The 24,486-nt window shown below is 34.9% G+C and overlaps 3 protein-coding genes across 4 annotated transcripts; 1 reads left to right on the top strand and 2 right to left on the bottom strand.

Moving 5' to 3' along the window:
- On the bottom strand, nt 5,262-6,584 carry LOC18611821 (transcription factor HEC3). Its single transcript, XM_007048270.2, has one exon. It carries the CDS (start codon nt 6,294-6,296, stop codon nt 5,625-5,627), a length of 672 nt encoding a protein of 223 aa, XP_007048332.2. The 5' UTR covers nt 6,297-6,584; the 3' UTR covers nt 5,262-5,624.
- On the bottom strand, nt 11,474-19,253 carry LOC18611820 (zinc finger CCCH domain-containing protein 38). Of its 2 annotated transcripts, XM_018129941.1 has the most exons (5): nt 19,101-19,252; nt 15,061-15,523; nt 12,959-14,597; nt 12,143-12,838; nt 11,474-11,784 (listed from the first exon to the last, which is right to left on the bottom strand). In XM_018129941.1, exons 2-5 carry the CDS (start codon nt 15,477-15,479, stop codon nt 11,755-11,757), a joined length of 2,784 nt encoding a protein of 927 aa, XP_017985430.1. In that variant the 5' UTR covers nt 15,480-15,523; nt 19,101-19,252; the 3' UTR covers nt 11,474-11,754. The 2 variants fall into 2 exon arrangements, with proteins under 2 accessions (XP_017985430.1, XP_007048331.2); XM_007048269.2 differs by having other exon boundaries at nt 12,143-14,597; nt 19,101-19,253.
- Nucleotides 20,580-24,241, top strand: LOC18611819 (elongation factor-like GTPase 1). Its single transcript, XM_018114333.1, has one exon. It carries the CDS (start codon nt 20,957-20,959, stop codon nt 24,038-24,040), a length of 3,084 nt encoding a protein of 1,027 aa, XP_017969822.1. The 5' UTR covers nt 20,580-20,956; the 3' UTR covers nt 24,041-24,241.

Genomic DNA, 24,486 nt, shown 5'->3' with positions numbered 1-24,486 from the left:
AGTTTTTGTCCTGGAGGAGGTTATTTTTGTAATTTCATAATCTATTAATTTATCATTTTAATGTGTGTTGTCCTAAAATTGGATTTGTCATCTTTCTTAATTTTTCATTTCTATTTATAGATAGTTGATCCAATACCAACAGCATAATCATTATACAAGGAAGGATTTGAATTCGATTATGCCAATAAAAAGATACTAATTAATACTTATAATTGAATCCAATGTTCAGATGTATTATAAGAAAAATATTTGCCTTCTCTAACATATAAAAAAAATGTAATTATTGAATGAATTTGCTTTTTTTTTCCTAAATTTTAAAAATGTGATTTACTATTGGAAAAAGAAATAAAATAAAATAAATCATACTTTTAATTTACAGCAAGATAAACTTTCTTTCATAACTACTTAAGCTCTTAGGTTTTGCTTTCATTTCTAAGAAATTATTGTAAAACAATAAAATAACATAAAAAATTTAGGAGTTTGTTGGTCTAAAATGATGTAATTTTCTATTTTTCCACAATAAATAAAAAAACAAAACAACATTTAAAATTAAGACGTACAAGTGAAAATATATTGAAAAATTAAAAAAATTTATTTATATGAATAAAAAAATAAATGTCAAAGTATACCTCTTAAAACTACCATGTTAAATATAATGTAAATACTCATGTTTCATTATTTTTTTTTTGTGAAAGGGGATTCGAATTTTACGTATTGAATAAAGAAATTATGTGTTAATCAATAAGTCAAATGCTAAAGTGCCATGCTTCGTTATTGCTAAAAGAGTATTACAAAATTAATTTTATATTCCATCTACTTCAAATTGAATTTTTGAAAAATATTTTGATTGTAAGGCCTTTGATCTATTTTTTGATTAACAATTTTTTATAACATTGATTAAATATAATTTTTAATGCCAAAAATTAATATATATATAAATGAATATAAAACATAGAAAAAAATTGTTGGTATTTAAAGAAGAAAATACATATAATTTTAAGACAACTCAAAAACGAAAGGTGGATATTTAATTTAGAAGAGGATCGAATGATAACATGTTGAGTTTTATGTTTTCGTGAAATTTAATGTGTTTTCTTAGTGTGTTATATTAATTGATAATATGCAAAACCTCCTAGGATTATAATGTGAGAAATCTTATTGAATGAGTAATCAAGAAATAATTGAATTAATTTTAAAAAGTAATTTTTTTTAAATTTCGTATTTTCAAAAGCTTTTAAAAGTACTTTTTTGGTTTTTTAAACATCTAAAACCATGTAGTGTATTTAATTTTAATCTGTATACTTGAGAGTTAAAAACCATAATTTGACATAATGGGCAAGAGTGATGGTGGTGAATTATTTCAAGGCAAAGTTTAGGTAATATATGATAAGGGAGGAGAGATTCACTCACACTCTTTAGTATTTTTTATACTATTTATATTTAGTAAATTCAATCATTGGAGTTCATACTTTATTCAAGTAGATCATGACCACCAAATTTCAAGTTATATTGTCTAATTAATTATTTGAGATAATAAAGTTTTATTGTTAAATATGGTGATTCAAAATTTTATATGCATTGATGAATATGAGTAGTTGTTTAATCTAACGGTCAATTCAATAAAATATTAATTACATATGAAGCTATAAGAAGTTTTTTTTTTTAAGATTATGAAGCTATAAGAAGTTATAAAAGAAAAAAGTTTTACAACGGTATAATTTCATCCTTACTCTTGATAAAAGATTGAAAATATTCAACATTTAACACACACATATAGCATAAAATTTTTTCCAATAAGGATTAAAAAATTGGCCCATGCAGGTATGAACTTGCAACCTTCGCGTTATTAGCACGGCGCTCTAACCAATTGAGCCAATAGGCCTTTTTAGTTAAAAAAATTCCAATACATTTCTTTGAATAGTGTTAGGGATGCATGCTTCTACAAGTCATGCTTTTTGGTAACTTTGAATATATAAAATCAATGATTTTTCAATAATTCATGTTTATTAACTTTATCCTTCCTAAGCCATCAATAACTGATCATTTATCATAAACCTAAAAAAGGCATTAACTTGCTATTTTTCAAAGATAATGTATTAGTTATTGAGTATTGAAACTCATATTTCAATAGCTACCGAGTTTAGTTTCCTTTCTAGTTTTTCTTTCTTTAATTCTCCTCACTCTTTTTTATTTTTATTTTTTTATTTTCACTTGTTCTCCAATTATAAAAGATTGAAAAGTTCCATTAGAAATGGTATTAAGATGCAAAGTTGTAAATTGCATCAAACTATCCTTTTAATTAGAGCTAATTAGAACCAAATGGTGATCAAGGCCGACGCTAAGGATCTAACGAATCTGAACAAGCTTATAAGACATATGAGATGAGGGGTAAGGCCCTTTTCAAGTGTATCGTGGAGCCAAGATATAAGATAACAAATCAACGACATAAATATAAATAAATATATAAATTTAAAATTTTATTTATCTTTAAATTTTTTATTCCATGTATTGTTCAATATATATTTATATGGACGCTCTCATATATTCAATATTTAACTTTTTTTTTTCAATAGCTTATTTGAATCACATATTTTGTCCAAAAATGATTATGTGAATGGCTTAAAAGCTAGTTTCGTTCACAGTTATAGATACATTTTATTTATAATTATTGAATTTCATTATAATTATAATGTCGATCACTGTAATAATTGTGATAAAAGAATTATAACTTCAGTGGTTTGCTAAAGCAATGTAAGAACCGACTGTTTTGCGATTGAACATGATTTTTATTGCATTAAAAATATAAATATCCACTTATTTAAATCAAATGAATTTTATTTTACTATTTTAGCAATATGTCCATTTTATTAAATTAATCTTCTCACAGCACTTTCACCAATGCTATACATTTTACACTATTAAATCACAATTTTACATTTTTTAGCAAATTTCAAATTACAATCGTAATTTTTAATTGCAAAATGTAATGATCAAAGTAGAATTTTTAATTAACTCATTTGCCAGTCCCCCAGTTGGCTTAATTTCGCCTCAATCTCTTGCACAAAGGATTAATTGTTTAAACACTTCCTAAATCCATATATAAATCATTACCAACTCAAGTCAAAACTATTTTTTTATAATCTAATAAAAGAAGAACAATTATATGTTTAACCAATAAATTATGAATGAAAAATAAGCAAAAAAAAAAAATGTATACAAGAATAAAACTCATCTTAGAACAAAAACCTAATTAATGAGAGACTGAAGTTTAGTTTCATTTTATTATGGTTGGGTTGGAAAACCGTTCATGCCTAGAGCAATTATAGAAAAACTGTAGTTTGGAAAATTATGATAAAAAGTCACTATTGGCTCAAACCTCAAGTTGGATGGAAAATTGTGAATATGTTTGACATTACAATGCAGTCTAAATCAGTTTTTAATACCCAAATGAAAGTTGATGTATTCATATTAGATCACAGATATGGGTGTGAGTGTGCATTTGGTAGTGATACCTACATATATTGCTAGATATATATTGCATGTGGCACCCAAATGCAAGTTAAGAAGCTTGATTTTTATCATCTTGAATAAGTATTATAGCCAAAAGAAAAATGTAATGACCTAATATATTTATCACTTTATCTTGGAATAAAGCAACAACAAGAGGAGTCGCAAAACTCCATGTGTGGAAAGATTTGATACATCTGGCTATGGCAATCCTAATTCAACTTCTTCAATTTCATGTAAATGAACATTATAATATCAAAACTTAGTTTTAAGTGAATCTCTCTCAAGTAACATTGGGAACATACTCAACAAGGTTTATCTTTATCATCTTAGCTGCCAAATCTTTGAGGAGAACAAAAAATAAGAACAAGGAAAGACAATGCATTGTGTCATGGTTCACATCAACCCGTATGAGGTATTGTCTACTTTGGTCTATTGACCTTACGATTTTATCTCACAAAAGGTCCTTTATAGGTTAAAGTTGATGTGAACCCTTATATTTCCAGTATCATTCTAGTATATAATCAATGTGGGATTCATGGCTCCTTCTCTATAACCATGACATCTACCTTTATTTCTCGTTCGGAGTTTCTCATCGATGTGAGACTTTGTATCTCACCTGTTGAGAACATTATCTCTATGATGTGAGATTCACATCCACGCAAGGACCATGACACATTGCAAGGTTTTTTTAAGGTCACAACCACGTTTTCTTCATTTTCATTTTTGATATAGGACTTAATTAGAATTTCTGTCCAAATCTTATCCCACCTCTACCACTTGAGCTAAGCGTTTAAGCTCAATTGCCCATATCTTTTTTTTTTTTTTTGTCATTTTCATTTTAGCTTGAACGAATCTAGGGTTTAAGTCACTTACATATAAGGGGTCTTTTGTTTTTTTCTTCTTTCCCCAAATGAACACTATTGAGTCTAACTTAAAAGTAGCTCTTTTGTGGATGGAAATCACTTGAGCAACGCCCTTGGGACAAATGGCATATTTTTAATGAGTTGGATTCTCTATGCCTTTCTCTAAGTACTGTGTTCTTTTCCCATGTATTTAGAGAAGGTAATGGCTTTGCTGACTCCTTGGCTACGTATGGTGTTGACAAACCCTCTTCATTTTTTGCTTGGTGGTGAATTTTGTATTGCGTAAGCACGTCTCATTACGCCTTTATTACTTTCTTGAGTTTTTGCCTGTTACCTGGTGCAATCTGTTGGATAAACTGTGATTTGAGCTGTTATGTGCATTGTTGCTGGATTTCGAATTTGTTGTTGCTTTGTCTTCTTGGGGGCTTGTGTTCTATTATGTGCCTGTGATTTATTTTATGTCTTTTTGGCATTAACTTTTAATCTACCTATGCATTGTCTTCGCTCTGTTATTTTTGGAGGCTTCTTTCTTATGATTTTTTGCAACAACAAGATATCTTTTGTACTGTTGCTTGTACGCAGGACCATTAAGCTGACACTCTTGTAGCTTATACCATATTAATGAAAATCTTTTGATTGACTGAAAAAAAGAGAAGAGAAAACAACATGTAATTTGGATTTCATAGTTTAGTATGAATCATCTTGTTCTATATTTACATTTATCGCATTTCACCAATGAGGGCATGCCACAATGTCACATGTATTCATGCATATATGTATAAACAAAATATATATGCACTTGCATACATGTGCTCATCCACAAACCCCGAAAACAGCCCAAAAATAAAAATAGTATATATATGCAGAAAAAGAGAGGGGAAAGAACAATGATTTCAATAGCTTTCTCACGTCACCTTTTTATTCCCGGAAAGAGAGTCGGCCAAACAAAGTTTCCGGCCAATTTAGACTCTTCAATAACCTTATTATATATTTTATATATGGCTCAACGTAACTCAAGCTAACCGTTATGATTATTCGACACCTTAGTCAACAAAATCCTAACAAACCCTTCTCCCCCCCAACTCCCTTGACCCCCTAAGATAGCATTACATCTGATAATCTTAATCATTGTTTTTTTTTTTGGAAAGGTTATAATCTTAATCTTCATATATATATATATATATATATACACACACCCCTTTTTCACTAATATTATCATTAATACAACAATTACATGTTGATTTAGGGATATTAATCATTAATTACCTCATGATTAAAGCACAAGGGGTTTCCCCCGTTGCCACCGAAAGTGAATTCAGGGCCTGCCTGCTGTGTCTCCATCGAGGTTGAGGAGGTCGAAACGAGAGGTTTATTTGGAGTAACTTGCCAGTTCACATGGCATGGTGGCTGCTGGTTATTGGGTTGTAACAGCCGAATCTGCCTCTTCAAGAACTTGACATAGCGGATGGCTTCATCTAGCATTGAAGCTGTGTCCATTTTCGTGCCTCCTGGAACGAGTCTTTGCAGAATTCTGATCTTTTCGCTTATCCTCTCTCGCCTGTGACGCGCTGCCACGCTCTGGGGGTCATCACTGATTCTCACGTTGCGTCTCTTGGGCTTTCGGATAGTGGCTGGATCTATGTCCACGGGCTGCATCGCCGCTATTTTGTACAACATTTCTTTCATGGCGCTTAACTCTTCTTCTGTCTCTTCTTCCTCTTCAGCAAGCTGACCCATTTGGTCACTGTAAACATTTGTTGCACTAGGTATTTGGCTGGAGGTTGAGGATGGTGTTTGATGCGTTTGAAGAGGGTAGCTAGGCCAAATTGGATTCAAAGGAACTTGCTCATGAAGGACATGATCTTCCGTGGACATTTCAAGATTCCAAGTGTGACTTGGGAGCTTTGTTTGATTGATATCCATCAATTGAGTGAGGGAGCTTCTGAATTCTCTCTGTTCAAAAAGGAATGAGGGAGAGAGAGAGAGAGAGAGAGAGAGACACTATCCAATGGCTTGTTGAAGTGGTTTGCACGATTATAATAACACATTAAAGTTTACCCTTCTTCCTATAAAAGCCCCTATGCTAAAGGGTTTGGTTATTGGCAAAAGAAAACCCTCCTTTGGTGTTTCTGTAGCTTTAAGAAGCTTGATGACCCATATGTCATAACTAAGGGTTAGAACGAGAGAAAGCATGGGGAATATATATATGGCAAAATATTGGCTACGTTTTTGGACCTAGTTGGATCACTGGATATCAATCCAAGGGTTGAGATTTTTCTTCACTTTTTCTCACAAGTACTCTAGCTAGAGTCAAGAATTGAATTGCCCCTAGTGAAGCTAGCAGCCTTTGCCATATTTCTAGAGTTCATTCATTTCTAATTGTATATGGCATATCACATATCAAGCACTGAAATTTTAGGGCTTTTTGCTATAGGGTTTGTTTTTCCAGGATGTACTGATGGTTTTGTTTGGCTTTTTCAAAGATTGGTACGAATACCATTTTACGATTAAGTTTGTGTAATACATTTAAAACTTGCACCTCATTATAATTCTCATAAGATCTGGCCCTAACCCTACTCCTCTTAACCCTTTTTGCCTCTTTTACTACTGCTAACATGAGCTAAAAAAGCAAGTAATTATCAATTATTCTCAATGATTACGGAATTATATATATATATATATATATATGTATGTCTATGTATATGTCTGTACATATATATATATATATATATATATATATATATATATATATATATTCTTGTTCATTATGGTTTTGCTTCACATGATGATAGATTTCCTTTTCATTTTCTTTTTGGTGCATTTGGTTAAGTTGATCAGTAATACTTCTGGAGTCTCTAGTTTGGCTAAGCATTAAATAAAAATCTGAGTTTATATCATACAAATATAATAACAATATAAAGCCATCTTTCTTCAAGCAAATCAATACCAATTTTTTGCTTAAGCATGAATTGCATCTAATACTTACTGATTTTCACATTGGATTTAAAGCTACCATGTAATTGTTTAGAAAAACATGAAAAGTAAAGCAAATCAGAAATCTAGCTGTTCTTTTGCTGTCAATTTGGAATAAATGCTGCTTGTATCATTCACATAAAGTGACATGTGCATGTTAATCAAAATTTCCATATTCTGCGCCTATGTTCACAAACTCTTTTTACCATTATTCATATATATATATATATATATATGCTGGATACGTCATTGTCACTGACGAATATTGATCTTTCGTATCAATAATAATCTTTGAACATTTTTAAATTTAATATTGTGTGATTTAAGTTAACATGAATTTTTGAAAAAAGGTGGTGATTTCACATTATCGGAAGTGATTTTGGTTTCCTAAATTAAATTGAAGCTCATTAACATGTATAAAAGGAAATTATAAAAGCTCTATGACCTAATTGTTATGTTTACTTTTAGTTTGTTACTTAATTTTTCATGTTTAACACATAAAAGTATATAAATATATAAATTGATTTTTTTAGTGCACCGTGTGGTTTAACAAAAAAATTATATCTTTTGGTGGCCAGAAAGAATATTATAGGATTTGGTTTCTTAGATTGTGTAGAAAATAACTCTAAAACCATGATGTACATTTTGGAGCTTGGGGAAAGAATGCGATTATACAAGAACTAGGTTCCTTGGAAAAATTTAACCCAATTACATATATATTGCAGCCAGTGTATGACTACGAAAAGTTAAAACTGTCTAATTAGGATTGAACAACCTAAACAAGTATATATGCAACATCTTCAAGCAGTCTAATTAATGAACAACTAGAACATGGTTTTTAGTTTGGGCTGAAGGATAGATGACAATAAAGAGTTTTGTGAATATTCTTCTTTAATTTTCCTCTTTGTTTCTTCTCAATATTCTTCTTCTTCTTCTCTCACAGGAGAGAAAGAGAGCACACAATCTTCCCACAGCATAGACCAAAAGGGGGAAAAAAGGAAGAAATTAGTAGAGCTACAGCTATCATGCAATAAAAGGTGCATCAGGTTGGGTAATAATAATGAGTTTTGGGCTGAAACCACATAATTTCTATAGCGTCTGAAACTGTCTTTCTGATTCATCTGGTACAATCAATCATGAACCAAACTTTGGCTGGGAGGGAAAGGTTTTTCTTACTTAATTAGCAACTCTACTGCATCACACCCTCCAACCTATATCAGACGGCGGGACAAATTGCTTAGATCATCCCCGCGCTTTCTCTCTCTCTCCTTTAATAACAAATGCAACACACACGCTTTGGTCACTTTCATTGAATCAATGTTATAATTCTATTTGCTCTCCCACTCGCGCATGCACAAAGCAATCATTCATTTGCTAGGGTTTCACTTGCCTATTCCCAAACACCCATGATGTAACATAGTATAGAATTAAACTTTGGCATTATTATTGTATCAATCACAAACAAAAGGACCCAAGTACCATTCAAGCATTACATTACACGTATATGATGATTGTACATGTACGCGGTAACCTCTGTGAGAACTTCCTAGTCAAAGATATGAGGCATTTCCATTGACAAGTTACAAGCAACCAAGTCTAAAGGTGATTGAGGGGTTCAACTACGCGTATAGTACTTTTAGTTTACCTTTTAAAACTTTGACTACAAATAGATAAAGTGCGTAGGTCATAGATAGTTTTGAGATGTGTCACCTCTATGGATATATAGATCATCTGCCAAGCCATTGATTATGCACATGTACTCATGTGACACTGCTAGCTAAGATTCTTAGATTAACGTTGTAAAGCATAACAAAAATAGATCTCGGTATTACTGTAAACAAATGCATGTGTACATGTGAGTATGTATATATTATGATAATGATAACTTGTCAAGTTAAGAAATTTAATTATTTAATTAATTTGAAATTGACTATTATGAAATTACAAGAGATATTGTTAATAAAGAAAAAAAAGAGTTGCTATACATAGCAACAGGTTATCCAAAATGCAAAGAATATACTACAAATAGAAAAGTCGTCATATATATTAGGAAATAATGATTAGTAGGATTGAAGTTTAAATGGAACCAACTAATTAATTGGCCTCATCTAATAGTTATCTTTTGTTTTGTCAAGCAGACAAATTAAGGCTTATGATTTAAGAGAAATGACGTAATCTCTACTAATTTTTGAATGATATATATAGTCAACAATATATATATATATATATATAGAATAAATAAATAAATAAATAAAAGAGGAACGAGGTGTGAAGTTGAAATCGAATTGAGGGCAAGGGACACAAATAAGAATTAACTATATACCCATGGAGTGCCCCTTTTTGACTCCTTCAGCAATAATTTTTGTGAATGGAAACCAAGTCTGGGCCAACTAGAACTGGAAGTGGTGAGGAACAAGACAATGGTTGTATGAAAAAGAGAGGCTTACTTCATCAAAACAGTTGATGAATTGGGAAGAACATGTTACGAGATCTGACACCCATTGGCTCATCCATTCCCTAAGAAATAAAAAGGGAAGGAGGAATGGAGGGGTTAGGGTTGTGAAATTTAAGAGCCCTCTCTCCTCGGAGTCCGGACCGCGGTTGTGAGTAGGAGGAAAATTTTTTTTCAATTGTCAACTTAGGGGAAAAGAAAGGAAAAAGTGGACTTGTCCCTTGTCGGGTCCTAAAATAGCACCTGAAAACCTCATCTTCAACCAAATCTCTCCGAGCATTGGGAAGATGCATTGCATGCACAAACAAATTTAAATTTAAGCCTGCTTTTCTGCCTTCCCCTTTTTGTCAACAAAACCTGAATTCCAAAAATACCCCTCCCCTCCAAATCCCCCCCTTCATTTTGGACTAGGTTTCTTTATGGCCTGCAGAACATTCACCTACAACTTTGGTGTACTACAGTACATACGGTGTATACATATACTTGAGTAGAGGTTGGTTGGTATTAGTGGGATTAGAGTCATAGTTAGCTTATTAACAGCTAGGCAAGCCAACCCCATGACTCTATGCTGTGGCAATCTCAGTAATCCAAAACGTACAAAAAAGGATAGCACACGTGATAAATGCAACCACATACTCTCTGCCTAGAATTAATTTCAAAGACTCAAAGGGTGCGACAGGGACGGAGGGGGTGCGGTTCCGTTCAATCATGTTTTAGGCATCATCTATACATAAAACCTAAGATATTGAGCTCCAAATTAAGCCTCTCGTCATTTGAATACTTATGACTCGCTTCTATTCTCATCATGGATGTCGGCCACTCTCATTTCGCAACCCTAATTCCTATTTCATCCCCTTTTCTTTTAAGTTCTACCATAATCATATTCTTTTTTACCAAAATTCCCTGTTTACATAATTTTTTTGGGTTAAAATTTACTAAAAATACCTGAATTGCATGAATGCCATATTCCCATTCAAACAAATTATCAAAATTTAAACAAAACCACTTGAGTCTTTGCATGCATGGCATGATCCCTTTTAATATTAGCTTAAACTTCTCAACGTAATCCTGGTCCATTATATCTGACACGATAACTTACGAGCAAAGTGTTACTACATAAAATGGCTCAGTCATACCACTGTTCTGGATGTTAGCTATGCCAAAAGCTTGATCAGACAAGAACCCCGTATTGCAGCATCCACTTGCTGTCAAGCATTAGAAAACATAATAATACCAAGGACGCTGAAGCATAACTTCATGAAAAAATGACGGGGACTTCCATTCAACAGAGATATACTTCACCAAGTGTCCTGTTACTACAAAATCCATACACAAAATGTATATTAACAATTATCTTTCGCATTCCTTGCGTCACTGAAGACAATTTTCATTGTGTTCTTCACGCTCAGAAGCAATGGCAGGAAATCTCATGGCATAAAACAACCCAACTGCATGACCATGTTGGCAATTCCTTGGCAATGCAGGCATGCAGTTATATGAACTTTAATAAGGCAAAATTTCTATGCTCTTCACTGACAAACATATCAATGCTAAATGCCAAGAAAATAACATGCTAAGTTTCAAAAATGTCTAAACATCTAACTCAGGCATATAAAACCCTAGATCAAACAGGATGCCTAGATAGCAACAATCACTATCAGACACTAGATTTAGAAACATCACAACTGGCACAAAATACCCACATATGACAAGCAAGTGCCAACATCATATATTAACTTCTAATACAAAAATAACAAAATATCTACAGGGAGTTAAAGTTCACTACCTAACCCTGCTTCCAAGGAATAAAACATAAACAAAAATGAAAAGGTTAGCATTCCTAGAAGCTACAGGAAACTGGATAAAGAAATGAAAAAAAAAAACAAAAGATATGACGGCTTAATATATAACTATAAAAATAATAAAACAAAAAGACAGGACGATCCCATGTTTCTTTTAGTTCTTCTGAAACTTTTCCACATATGCCTGCAACAGAATAAGGAATGTAAAGAGGTCAGCAAACTATGCATAAAATGAAACAGCCTAGATTAAATTAACAATAACATTATAAAAGGAAATTGTCTATCAACTTCAACCATTGACATGACATAAGACATCTTCCAATGAGTTGCAACTTATATGACCAAAAGCACATTGATCAAGAGCCCCTAGCAATAAGCATGTTATTGTGTGATATAACGAAAGTTACAAATGATGGCACAAATGAAGGCCAGATAAACATGCTAAGCACTAATGGAAAAGACAACAAAAGAAAGGTCTTATGTTGTTTTACCCTTCCCCTACAAAGTTTGAAACCTTCAATTTAAAAGTAAGCTGCACTCACCTGTACAAGTTTGCTAAGCTTTGGTTTTGAAAATGACAGATATTGATCAATTTTTTCAGGTGTTTGAGGAATATTAGCTCCTTGCATTGTAGCGGTCACTTTGTCAACAACTTTCTTCACAATGTTTTTGTATGCGTCTTTGCCAATTTGACCTTCCTTCCATGTTGGTTTGAGGAGATCCTTGACAAACTCAACAAGTGCAAATTTAAATGCACGAATCCCCTTACCATCTTTGCTCTTCTTGCCCTCATCAGTCCTATCATCTGCATCTACATTCTCTGATGGACCATTCTTATTCTCCTCTTGAGCTTTCTTGGTTTCCTCAACTCCTTCATTTTCCTTTGTCACCTCAGAACTTGCAACAGGCTCCACCCGATTTGGCATATGGCTATCGGAATCAGGCTCTCTTTTGCAACTGTGGTCATTATGATAATCACCACCATTTGTGCTACCCACAAGAGATGATGGTAGTAACATATTAGCTGATAGTTCTGGTTTTCCATCTGCAGTATTCTTCTGAGCAACAGGATGTATTGAAAACCCCAAAGGCTTAGTATTTGTGTCCTGCTTCTTAACAGGCTCAATGCTATCAGATATAGGGTCATATTGCTTCAGGAATGTAACGTCTTGACCTGGTTGTACAGTTGGCATGGAATCAGGCTCAATAGGTCCTCCAGAACTTGCAAAAGAATTCACCTGCATTGCATCATGGGCATTAAGAGCAACATGAAGTAGTGGAAGTTGCTGCCCCTTTCCAAATAACTGAGCTAGAGAGGCTGAAAGGTTGGTAAGTTGGGTGAGCTGTTCATTGCTTACCATGTTTTGAGTTGACTGAGTTCCAGAATTACCATTCGATGTATTTGTATCGCCAATATTCATTTTGTTGCTTGGTTTCTCCTCCTGAAACAGCAGGTTGTTTTGCGTAACTTTTACATTTACTTCATTAGAGTCTGAAGGGATTGCCACTTGACTTTGTCCAACTACTTTTAAGTTTGAATAAGGTAAAGAACTTGAACTTGGCCCAGGCTGGTCAAAGCTTTTCATTTGCAGGATGTTGCTTGAAAAATTTAGATCAATGTGTGAAATAGCAGAATTTCTGCTAGCAGCATTGCTATCACTTGGCAATGCAACAGCACTGCTCCCCCTCATCACATGGTCATGTTGAAAGTTAGATTTCTGAATTGAGATTGGCTGTGAAGCTGCAAGCCCATCACACACCCGACCTGAGGCCTCTTCAGCTATATCCTTTTCATGAGCTGGTAAAGATGTGTCAATGGGAGCTTGAGACTTTGAACTATGAGAAGTTTCTTTTTTCACAGAAGAGGGGATCCTGTAATTCCACTCAGGAGACATCTCCATATCACCAAGTGACTCTTCAGCACCCCTTGGTTCAGATACACCAGTACTAAGACCAGCATTTTCTATCTTCCTTGGAATTGCTTCATCCTTGTCAATATCAACTGTTTCATAATGCACTTTAGTCTCACTGCTCTTTCCACTTACATCATAATTATGCTGCCATCTCTCGTCCATGGACCAATCAGGGAATCTTGATTCTGAGGCACCCACTTTTCCATTAATGTCCTTGCTCATATTTGCTGCACCTGAGTAGGTACCTGTATCACCCCATTTTGAACCAGTCCAAGATTTGTCCACATCATTTGAAGCATCCGCATCACTCCATTTTGGACCAGCCCAGGATTTCTTTGCTTCATTTGAAGCATCAGCATCACTCCATTTTGGACCATTTCTAGATTTCTCCACATTATATGAAGCATCTGCATCTCTAAATTTTGCACCATCCCGTAATTTATCCACACTAACCAAACTTTGACCCCATCCCCCCCTATCACCACGTGACCTTTCAGGACTTGCACGTGCCTGACCATGATGAGAAAACCTACAATATTTTCCATTACGACAATTTCCAGCAGCATAGTATTTGCAAGGAACATCACTTCTTCGAGCTTCACGCTCACCATCTCGCTCTGGAGTTGCAACTCTGTTCCTCTTGTTGCTTTCTCTTTCCCTACTTACCTCATTTATGGATCCTCTACTGAAGCCATCAGAGGCACCATCATGAGCAAACCTACAAGATGCCCCCCTGCGACAATTACCTTTCAGATAATCATTACAGCAATCAGTAGACCTTCCACTCTTTATCAGATACTCTTTACCATCATTCGGAGTAAAATATTTTGAACCCCCAGCTTTCTTTTGTCTATTATCCCAACCATCCTCATGACTTTGAATATCTTGGTGAAGAAACTGACACTGACTGCCTCTCCTGCATCTCCCAGCCATAAATTCTTTACATATTTGAGTTGACACTCCAGATCTGCTTCTGGTTCTTTCATGGAATCCTGATTGCCGCCTAATGCCACGAACTGGACTTCGGCTCCTGCTTCTACTACGACTCCTGCTCCAGCTCCTACTCCTGCTTTTGTGGGTAAAACTAAATATTGGGAGACATATTAGACAGTGTTCAACAGGAAGAAGAAAAAAGACAGTACAGAAAGATCAGAGGAGACAAAACCATTTATCCACGCAAAAAGCATAGAATATAATTTTAATTAGAGAGTCCAAAACATCATGTTCAACATATTAAGCTGAGATGCAACCTCAGTGACAACACAAAATCCAAGTAAAATCACCCTGGGGGGAAAATCACAAACTAATTGGAGAAAAAATGAAATATATTTAGCACAGGGAAGCACTTTCAACAAAAATGAAATTGCAAAAAGAAGCAATAAGTATGTGATTCTCAATTTCTTAGCAACATTGAAGAATAAATACATAATATATAGGTCATGGGATTGATACGATAGAGTCAGGTTATACAAACAGTATACTAACAACCAGGACATCTTCAAAAAGATGATAATAATAATCAAGGATACACAAGTAGACAATCAAACCTTTGAGACCTGCTCCAATCACTTTTAGGAGAATGGCGACGATTTTGTTGCCTCCAATCATCAAGACCAGGAGACATTCTCATGCTGTAGGTCTCATCCCCATCCCACGGAGATGTAGTTTTCCAATTTTTGACACAGTCAACATTGATGTTATCATCCTTTCGTGCACCTCTGCCTCCGGTTAAAGATTCCCTTGAAGGCAGTCCATGCTTAGATTTCATCATGTCACTGGCTTCCATAAAAGACCACTTGTTGCCATTCCTACCAACCTCTGGAGAAAAATACCCATGTTCTGATTCTCTATCATGAAAACTCACACCTGCTTTCGCAGGCCAAGCAGCGTCTCGTACATTTTCAAGAGAATATTGCCGCTCCTCCTTTGAATCCCACTTAGAACAGCGTTTTCTGCTGCCACTCATTTCACCAAAAGTAGTAGCACGTATTCTTATCAATGCAGTATGATCTGGAAGTAGGGAAGTAAGACATTAATAAATACAACCACCCTCCATCTGTCTCAAGTCCATCATTGATTTAATTCATGGTAGGATCTAATTCACATGTCAGTGAATTTTCATGTCCACTCTGCTATTTGATTTAAATTGCATAGGGCAAAAATCCAATTCCATTAAACAGATGTCCAATTTCCAAAAACAAAAATGAGAAGAGAGACTACATGAAGGCAATAAAAATATGACACATTCCCAAATCACATGTCAACATGCTAATTTCATTGCAAGCACGAGGCATGCAGCATTACTAGTGTTTTAAAATTAGATTCCTGTTTTATTTTGCTGTTTGGTTTCTAACGACTATTTTGCCTAAAGAGACCGCTATTACAAGGTTCAAGGATGGAATAAGAGAAATTCAAAACACCAGTTTTTCCATAACTTATGAGAATGGATTTAGTTCATTTGAATCTGAGACCAGAGAGCCCAACATGTCATCTATGTGACAAATTGTACACTCAACATACATAAGTATAGTCACTTCAACTTATATTAAATACTTGGATATAAAATGATATCAAGCTTATAGTCAGGCAAGGGTGAGTTTTTATCCAAAAGCATCAGAAAGACATACCCTCCCTATGTAACTATATTATTAGTAAAACTTTCACCGTCTCTGCGCATACAAGTTGTTGTATGAATATATCTAACAACCCTTAATATATATTAATAAACTATCAAATTTAATATTCTATTCTTCATGGTTATTAACAACCATCAAACTTACTGTCAACTGACATTTTCTTTCCACGTGACAACTGACATGGTACCCTCCCCACGTAACTATATTATTTGTAAAACTTTCCCTGTCTTTGTGCATACAAGTTGTTGTATGAATATATCTAACAACCCTTAATATATATTAATCAACTATCAAATTTAGTATTCTATCCTTAATGGTTATTGACAACCATCAAACTTAATGCCAACCGACATTTTCTTTCCACGTGACAGCTGACATGGGCAAATATTAGCTGATGTGGAATGAGTCATATGATCAGGTCATGCCATGCGTACAAAATGCCGCCAGCAATGGGTTCGACAACTATTAATTTTCCAAAAAGCTTAAGGGCTTGTATGAGTACAAATCAAAGGATAAAGGCAATAAAAGAATAGAAGATTAGCTGAATAAATGGACAATACTGATACATATAATATATTGACTACAGATTTGCAGCTGGTTTGGCAACAACCAAATAAAGGGGAAACATACAAAATGAAAACTCAAACTGCACCCCACCCCAAAAAATATATAAACTTAAAAACTTTCCAAGTTATCCTCATGACATGGAAAGCATCCAAGAGTCTAACAAAAACATTCCTTGCCTAATGATATCAAAAATCCACAGCACAAATTAAGAATCTTTCAAGCTCTTTCTGCAGCAGATTGAAGATGCTAGATTTAGAAGACATCACAAAACAATTCATATATTATGTTATAGGCCCAACTATATTAGCAAATACTAGGGTTATATTGTACCAAAAGAACCTCCCAAAAATAGAAAAAAATACATTTGCCAGAAACCGTGATAGGTGAGGCAGTTGCATGAGTCTAATGCCCAAAATATACAACTATGGCTGAAAGCTCCATATAGCACCACCTAGAGTTGTTAAAACTACCTACAGTATGCCAAGGTACAAAGAGATAACTGCATGTTGCAATAACAAAAAGCTTTTGTAGGTCATGGCCTATGCCTCAACATCAGCAAGGGCCTAATATTCTCAAATTTAGCAAGTATCATTTTTGTATGAATGAGCATAAATCTAATTAATACAATTGAACAATTCACATAACAAGGCAAAAAAAGGTGCCCATAAGAACCTAAATCCTCATCACTCTTAACAACAGTACCAAGTTGCATAGTCTTAAGTCATCCAACTCATAGATATAGATCTACTCTAAAAAAAAAAAAAAAAACTAATGTTAAAATCTGGTACAAGAGTCAAATTTTCATTGTAACAGTAATACAATATACTTTTGTTCCTATCTCCAAATCAGCACATATATCATCTGAAACTTCTTTAGATTGTCAGCAAAAGTTCCTCCCTACACAAGAATGATTCACCATCTTGTATACTTTAGCTGCTTTCTCTACCACATTCACACATATATTTAGATTATGTACTTGTAAACATTTGTTCCAACCAACCAAACTGCATTGTTTAGCCTTTTCATTCATAGAAGGGATGTGTCTTGCTTCCAAACCCATCCTTCACTCCATAAAGACAATGATGTAATTTGAGCATCAGGAGGATTCAGCAAAACAAACTCCAAAGATTAAGAGATTCTTTTTTCTTGAATTATGATCCAGACTTTTATATTGCTATGTCAAAATCTTTGGCACTCTCCACTTAACAAACTGCTATAAAAGCCTTAAGACGAGCTCATATCCAATGTGACACTTGAGGAAGGAGAGAATGCCATTGCAAAAACAATTGCATCAGTTATCGAATGCACTTGGTAAATCCTCCAACCATTGACCTTGTGAAAAATACTGCATCAAAATTATGTCTGATATTAGCACCCTGGTAAATGTACTCTTATGAGATACATAGAACTAAAGCACACACGGTACTATCTATCCTGATACCTAGTCTCATGTTGTCTAAGCAATGTTTTTGAGCATAGAGATGAAAACCTAATAAAGACTCAAGCAAACAGACATAGCAAACCCCATTAGAGGCATGATATTGTTGACTACCCAAATTCAAAGGTGCCTAAAACACTATTAAACAACTAAAAGTAGTCAACATATATCACAACAGTATAACATTTAAACTTCTAATTTCCAATAATAACAATAAAATATAATATTTGCACAAAAAAAAAGAAAGTTCTGAAAAAGCAGTAAGTTTAAATGAAGGGCAGTATCACTAGTCAGCAATAAATAATGCACTGTAATCCTACTGATATTTTCTAGCAAAACATACTACAAACAAAGCTCTCTGTCAAATTGAGTATCGAGCTATCTGGAAGTGTAGAATATTACTTTGTTTTAAGCTTTATAATTTCAACAATCCAATTGCCTAACTAAGAAACTATTTAAAAAAAAGCTATGACCTTATAGTCTGAGCAAAATAAGTCAAAAGACAAGTTACTTGCATTCATTCCAATAATTGTCCCAAATATCGTCAACTGTTTCCTATTTGCACCTAGCTCATTGATGAAAACAGCCTAAAACTAGTAAATGCAATCAAAAAGAAAATTATTTTAATACGCATGGCTCAACAACTCAATTGGTTGAAAAAGCAACAAGAAATCAAAAACCTATCGAGTGTTTCCTACCCTTAGAATAATAGATTCAAGATTCGTTATAGAGAAAGGGGAAAAAATAGATTCAAGATCACGAACCAAAGAAACTCAAGCAAATAAACAGAGACCCAATAATCAAAAGAGTCAATGGAACCCTAAATAATCCTAATTTATATGCCTTCTAGGGTTTAAAGCTAAAGTTCTCTAAACAGAGACAAGAAACTAAACCCTAGAAACCATAGATATACATTAATAGATCGAAGGAGAGAAAGTGGACTTACCATGAGAGCGAAATAGCTAGAGCGAAAGTAGTAAGCAAGGGATCGAGCTATCCGAGAGAGAAAATGTGAGTTCAGCCGTCAGTTGATCGTCAATGGTGAGATAGAGAGAGAGAGAGATAGAGTGGAGTTCGGGGAAGGAAGACTTAAAGCTCCCTATTAGGTATATGCAAATACCTTGTCAGATTTTGCTTTCCCCATTTCATTGGGCCCCGCTTTTGTTTTTGTCCTTTTTCCTCGCCTCTTTTCTATTGTGTTGTCTTGCCTTTGGTTTGTTTTTTCATTAATAATTTTATCAAAAATTTCGAAGTAACTTTCTTTTTTTTATTTTAGGAAATCCTTAAACTTTACCATTTATATTAAGTCCATAAATCATTTATTTTAAAATTGGGATTCGAATTTTATTTTTAATAAAAAATAATTTGACAAAAAGAAAATAATATCTTTTTATCACATATATCAATTTTCTTTCTAAGTTAAGCTTCAATTTCCTTTTTATTGCATAAATGTATGGAATTTACATCTTACATCAAGTTTCCTATTACATCAACTCAATTCTATTAAATTAATTTATATTCTCAAGGTGTTAAATGTAAAACAAAAAAATAATAAATATTATTTATGAAATTTACAAATCATATAAATTTTAAGTTTATTTTACTAAAAAGGGAATAATAATTTTGAAACATCTTAAAATAAAAAAAAAATTAACAGTAGTCTCAAACATAAATGTTAGGGTAAAATATTTAAACATCTTTTAAGTTTTGATAAAAATTATTCGAAAGTTCATTAATTTTCAAAATAAATATTTTACCTCAAACATTGAAACTGCATTCATATTAAATATAAAAGATCTAAAATATATATTTTTTATTTATTTTCTTTCTTTCAAGTTGACCTACTCCGTCCCCTTACACTAAAGGAGCCTCAAATTAGGCTCCCCAAGGGAGCACCAAACCAGACTCCCCAAGGGAGCATTGAAGCTCTCTTAGAGAGCCTCAAATTGAGCTCCCCAAAGTAGCATTGGAGCTCCCAAAGGAGTATCGAATCTGGTGCTGCCTTGGGAGCCTTGATCGGGCTCCCCAAGGAAGCATTGGGGAGCTCGATCTCCGATCTAGGGTGATTGGAACTTTTTTTTAAATAAAAATTATAATTTATTTAATAATAATTTTTAAAATTAATAGAAAGTAAAATTATTTTTAAAATATTATCATATTGTGTTTAGTGAAAATATTTTTTTAAAATGAAGTATTTATTTTAAAAATTAATATACTTTTTGTAGTTTTGATCAAAATTTAAAAAGTTTAGATATTTTATCTAAATGTTAAAATAAAAAAAATTTAAAAACATTAAAAAAGATGAATAGAAAATAAAAATATTATAAAGTGTTTATCACATTTTAATAGACAAGAACATGTACCAAAAACATATATATTATAATCATTATTATATGTGGTTTTTTTTTTGTTTGATTCCCTTTCCCTCTCCATCTAAAAAGATTCGACGGAAAATACACTTAATCCCTAATCCCCTAAAACTAAATCATGCAAGGATCTTAGCCCTGATCGCTTCCAAGTTGCAAACCCTGAAAAGAAGCCCAGCCCAGCCCAGCCAAGGTTACTTACCCCTTCATTCTCTTGCAAACAGCAACGATTTCCTCTCTTTCTCGCGAGACAAACGCCCAGGTCAGCCCCCTTTCAATTTTCTTTGCTTGCATAGCCTGGGAATCATTTACAAAAACCCAATTTTGTTTTTGTTTGGTTTTAAGATTCCCAATACATTGTTCAGCATATTTCTTTGTTATTTTCGCTCTGCTTCTTGTTGTTGTTGTTGTTGTTGTAACTTGGGGAAGAAAAGAAATGGGTGACTCTGACACGAGAAAGATTAGAAATATATGTATTTTAGCACATGTTGATCATGGTAAAACTACATTGGCTGATCATTTGATAGCCGCCACGGGTGGCGGTGTACTTCACCCTAAACTAGCTGGTAAACTTAGGTATATGGATTATCTTGATGAAGAACAGAGGAGAGCGATAACAATGAAGAGTTCTTCCATAGCTCTTCATTATAAAGACTACGAGATTAACCTTATAGATTCCCCTGGTCATATGGATTTTTGTAGTGAGGTGTCCACAGCTGCGCGGTTGAGTGATGGTGGATTGGTTTTGGTTGATGCTGTTGAGGGCGTTCATATTCAAACTCATGCGGTTCTGCGTCAGTCTTGGATAGAGAAGGTTACCCCATGTTTAGTTCTTAATAAAATTGATAGGTTGATATGTGAGTTGAAGTTGAGTCCTATAGAAGCTTATAATCGGTTATTGAGGATCGTTCATGAGGTTAATGGGATCATGAGTACATATAAGTCAGAGAAATATTTGTCTGATGTTGATTCGATACTTGCTGGCCCTTCTGGTGAGGTGACTGATGAGAATTGGGAGTCTATAGAGGATGATGAGGAGGATACTTTTCAACCCCAAAAGGGAAATGTTGCGTTTGTGTGTGCATTGGATGGGTGGGGTTTTACAATTAATGAGTTTGCTGAATTCTATGCTTCTAAGCTTGGAGCAAGTGCAGCTGCACTGCAAAAGGCCTTTTGGGGTCCTCGATATTTCAATCCGAAGACCAAGATGATTGTTGGGAAGAAGGGACTAGGTGTAGGAAGTAAGGCTCGGCCGATGTTTGTGCAGTTTGTCCTTGAGCCACTTTGGCAGGTTTACCAGGCTGCTTTGGAGCCTGATGGGGACAAAGGGATGCTTGAGAAGGTGATTAAATCTTTTAATTTGTCTGTGCCTCCTCGTGAACTGCAGAATAAGGACCCAAAGATCTTACTTCAAGCTGTCATGAGCAGATGGCTTCCTTTGTCAGATGCAATTTTGTCAATGGTGGTGAAGTGTCTGCCAGATCCAATTGCTGCTCAATCACTTAGAATTTCACGCTTGCTTCCCAAAAGAGAAATTCTTGATGAAGGGGTAGACTCTAATGTGCTTGAAGAGGCTGATTTTGTGAGAAAATCAGTTGAAGCTTGTGATTCTAGCTCTGAAGCACCATGTATTGCATTTGTATCTAAAATGTTTGCCATCCCGACAAAGATGCTGCCCCAACGGGGTCCACATGGGGAGATTTTAAACAATTTCAATGATGAAGGTGGAAGCAGTGAATCAGATGAGTGCTTCCTTTCATTTGCTAGGATATTTAGTGGGGTTCTTACATCAGGACAAAGAGTTTTTGTGCTTTCAGCTTTATATGATCCATTGAGAGGGGAATCAATGCAGAAGCATGTGCAGGAAGCTGAATTGCATTCCTTATATTTAATGATGGGTCAAGGTCTGAAACCAGTGGCCTCGGCAAGGGCAGGGAATATTGTGGCAATCCGTGGACTTGGTCAGCATATACTAAAGAGTGCAACTCTTTCATCCACAAGAAACTGTTGGCCGTTCTCAAGTATGGCTTTCCAAGTTGCCCCCACCCTGAGGGTTGCAATTGAACCATCTGATCCAGCAGACATGGGTGCTCTTATGAAAGGACTGAGGCTTCTGAATCGAGCAGATCCATTTGTGGAGGTCACTGTTTCATCTAGAGGGGAACATGTGTTAGCTGCTGCTGGGGAGGTTCATCTAGAAAGATGTGTAAAAGATTTGAAGGAGAGATTTGCAAAGGTGAGCCTGGAAGTCTCTCCACCTCTTGTGTTGTATAAAGAGACCATTGAGGGTGATTTATCTAATCCATTGGAGGATTTGAAAAGATTGAGTGCTAGCTCAGATTATGTTGAAAAAATGACTCCAAATGGAAGATGTGTCATCCGCGTTCAAGTCATGAAACTTCCACCTACACTAACCAAGGTGCTTGATGAAAGTGCTGATTTGCTCTCAGATATTATTGGAGGTAAACCAGGGCAGAGTGGTAAAGGCTTGGAAATACATAGATCGAACGTGAGGGAAGATGAGAATCCAATTGAAGTACTCAGTAAACGCATAGTTGATACTCTGGAGGGTGATATTTTGTGTGGAAATGAAAATGACAAGGATCAGTCTGAGAAATGCAAAGGTGAGTGGCTTAAGTTTCTTAGGAGGATCTGGGCACTTGGTCCAAGGCAGGTTGGTCCTAACATCCTCTTCACTCCAGATTACAAAAGGAAGAATAATGATGGCTCTGTTCTGATATGTGGTTCCCCTCATGTATCTCTAAGATTGGGGTTTGCTGACAATTCTAGTGCTGGTGATATGGCTGCTGTGCAATCTTCAGAAGTAACTCAACCACTCTACATAGAGGTGGAGAGTCTTGAAAGTAGTGTGATGTCTGGATTTGAACTAGCTACTGCAGCTGGCCCCTTATGTGATGAACCAATGTGGGGACTAGCATTTGTTGTTGAAGCTTATATCTCTTCCTCAACTGGGCAGGCCAGTGAATCAGAACCTAACCAACAACCTGAGCAGTATGGTCTCTTTACTGGACAGGTAATGACAGCAGTCAAGGATGCCTGTAGAGCAGCTGTGCTTCAGAGGAAACCTCGGCTTGTTGAAGCCATGTACTTTTGCGAGTTGAATACTCCAACTGAATATTTGGGCCCTATGTATGCTGTGCTTGCTCGGAGGCGAGCCCGAGTGTTGAAGGAAGAAATGCAGGAAGGCTCTCCACTTTTTACTGTGCATGCTTATGTGCCAGTTTCTGAAAGTTTTGGTTTTGCTGATGAGTTAAGGAGATGGACATCTGGGGCTTCTAGTGCACTTCTTGTGCTTAGCCATTGGGAAGCACTTCCTGAGGATCCTTTTTTTGTACCCAAAACAGAAGAGGAGATAGAAGAGTTTGGAGATGGTTCTAGTGTTCTTCCAAATACGGCAAGAAAGCTCATTGATGCCGTGAGGAGGCGGAAGGGTCTCCGTGTAGAAGAAAAAGTAGTTCAGCATGCAACAAAGCAGAGGACACTAGCTCGTAAAGTGTAAAAGTTGTTCAGAAGCCACGCTATTATCTCGAAATACATAGCCTATAGAACAATATGATCATACACAATTTTCAATAGGGTTGATCATCAAATTTTGTCTTACTTTTTTCCTTCTTGAAAACAATGTAGCACACTCTTATAAAATGGAATTTTATCTGTGAACATTGATGATTTGTTCTTGTGCAGGTAGTAGTTGTTTGAAGTTCTTCCACTTCTTCACCACTAACTTGCTTTTCCCATTTTCATTTTCTTGGAGAGGAGCTATCCTCCTATTGTTTGTTCTGCACTGAGGTCAAAAAGCAACCTCTATGGAGCATATTGTTTCTTATTCTGATTTTGCAGGTGTTTACTGTTTAACTCTCATTAAGGTTCTTTTTTTTATCAGGTAAATCTAAGTAATGTAGTACATTCTGCACTTTTTCTCCCATGAACAGTGGTGAAGCTACA

The sequence above is a fragment of the Theobroma cacao genome, chromosome 1 (assembly GCF_000208745.1).
Source record: "Theobroma cacao cultivar B97-61/B2 chromosome 1, Criollo_cocoa_genome_V2, whole genome shotgun sequence".
NCBI classification, from domain to species: domain Eukaryota; kingdom Viridiplantae; phylum Streptophyta; class Magnoliopsida; order Malvales; family Malvaceae; genus Theobroma; species Theobroma cacao.
This window is presented reverse-complemented; position numbering and strand designations above follow the sequence as displayed.

What these genes read in the sequence shown, in the direction of transcription:
- LOC18611819 (XM_018114333.1), top strand. Translation starts at nt 20,957, where the DNA reads ATGGGTGACTCTGACACGAGAAAGATTAGAAATATATGTATTTTAGCA.
- LOC18611820 (XM_007048269.2), bottom strand. Translation starts at nt 15,479, where the DNA reads ATGAGTGGCAGCAGAAAACGCTGTTCTAAGTGGGATTCAAAGGAGGAG. An exon ending in GATTGGAGCAGGTCTCAAAG is followed by an intron (nt 14,598 to 15,060) that starts GTTTGATTGTCT and finishes CCCAATATTTAG; the next exon opens with TTTTACCCACAAAAGCAGGA. An exon ending in AGCTTAGCAAACTTGTACAG is followed by an intron (nt 11,785 to 12,142) that starts GTGAGTGCAGCT and finishes ATTCTGTTGCAG; the next exon opens with GCATATGTGGAAAAGTTTCA.
- LOC18611821 (XM_007048270.2), bottom strand. Translation starts at nt 6,296, where the DNA reads ATGGATATCAATCAAACAAAGCTCCCAAGTCACACTTGGAATCTTGAA.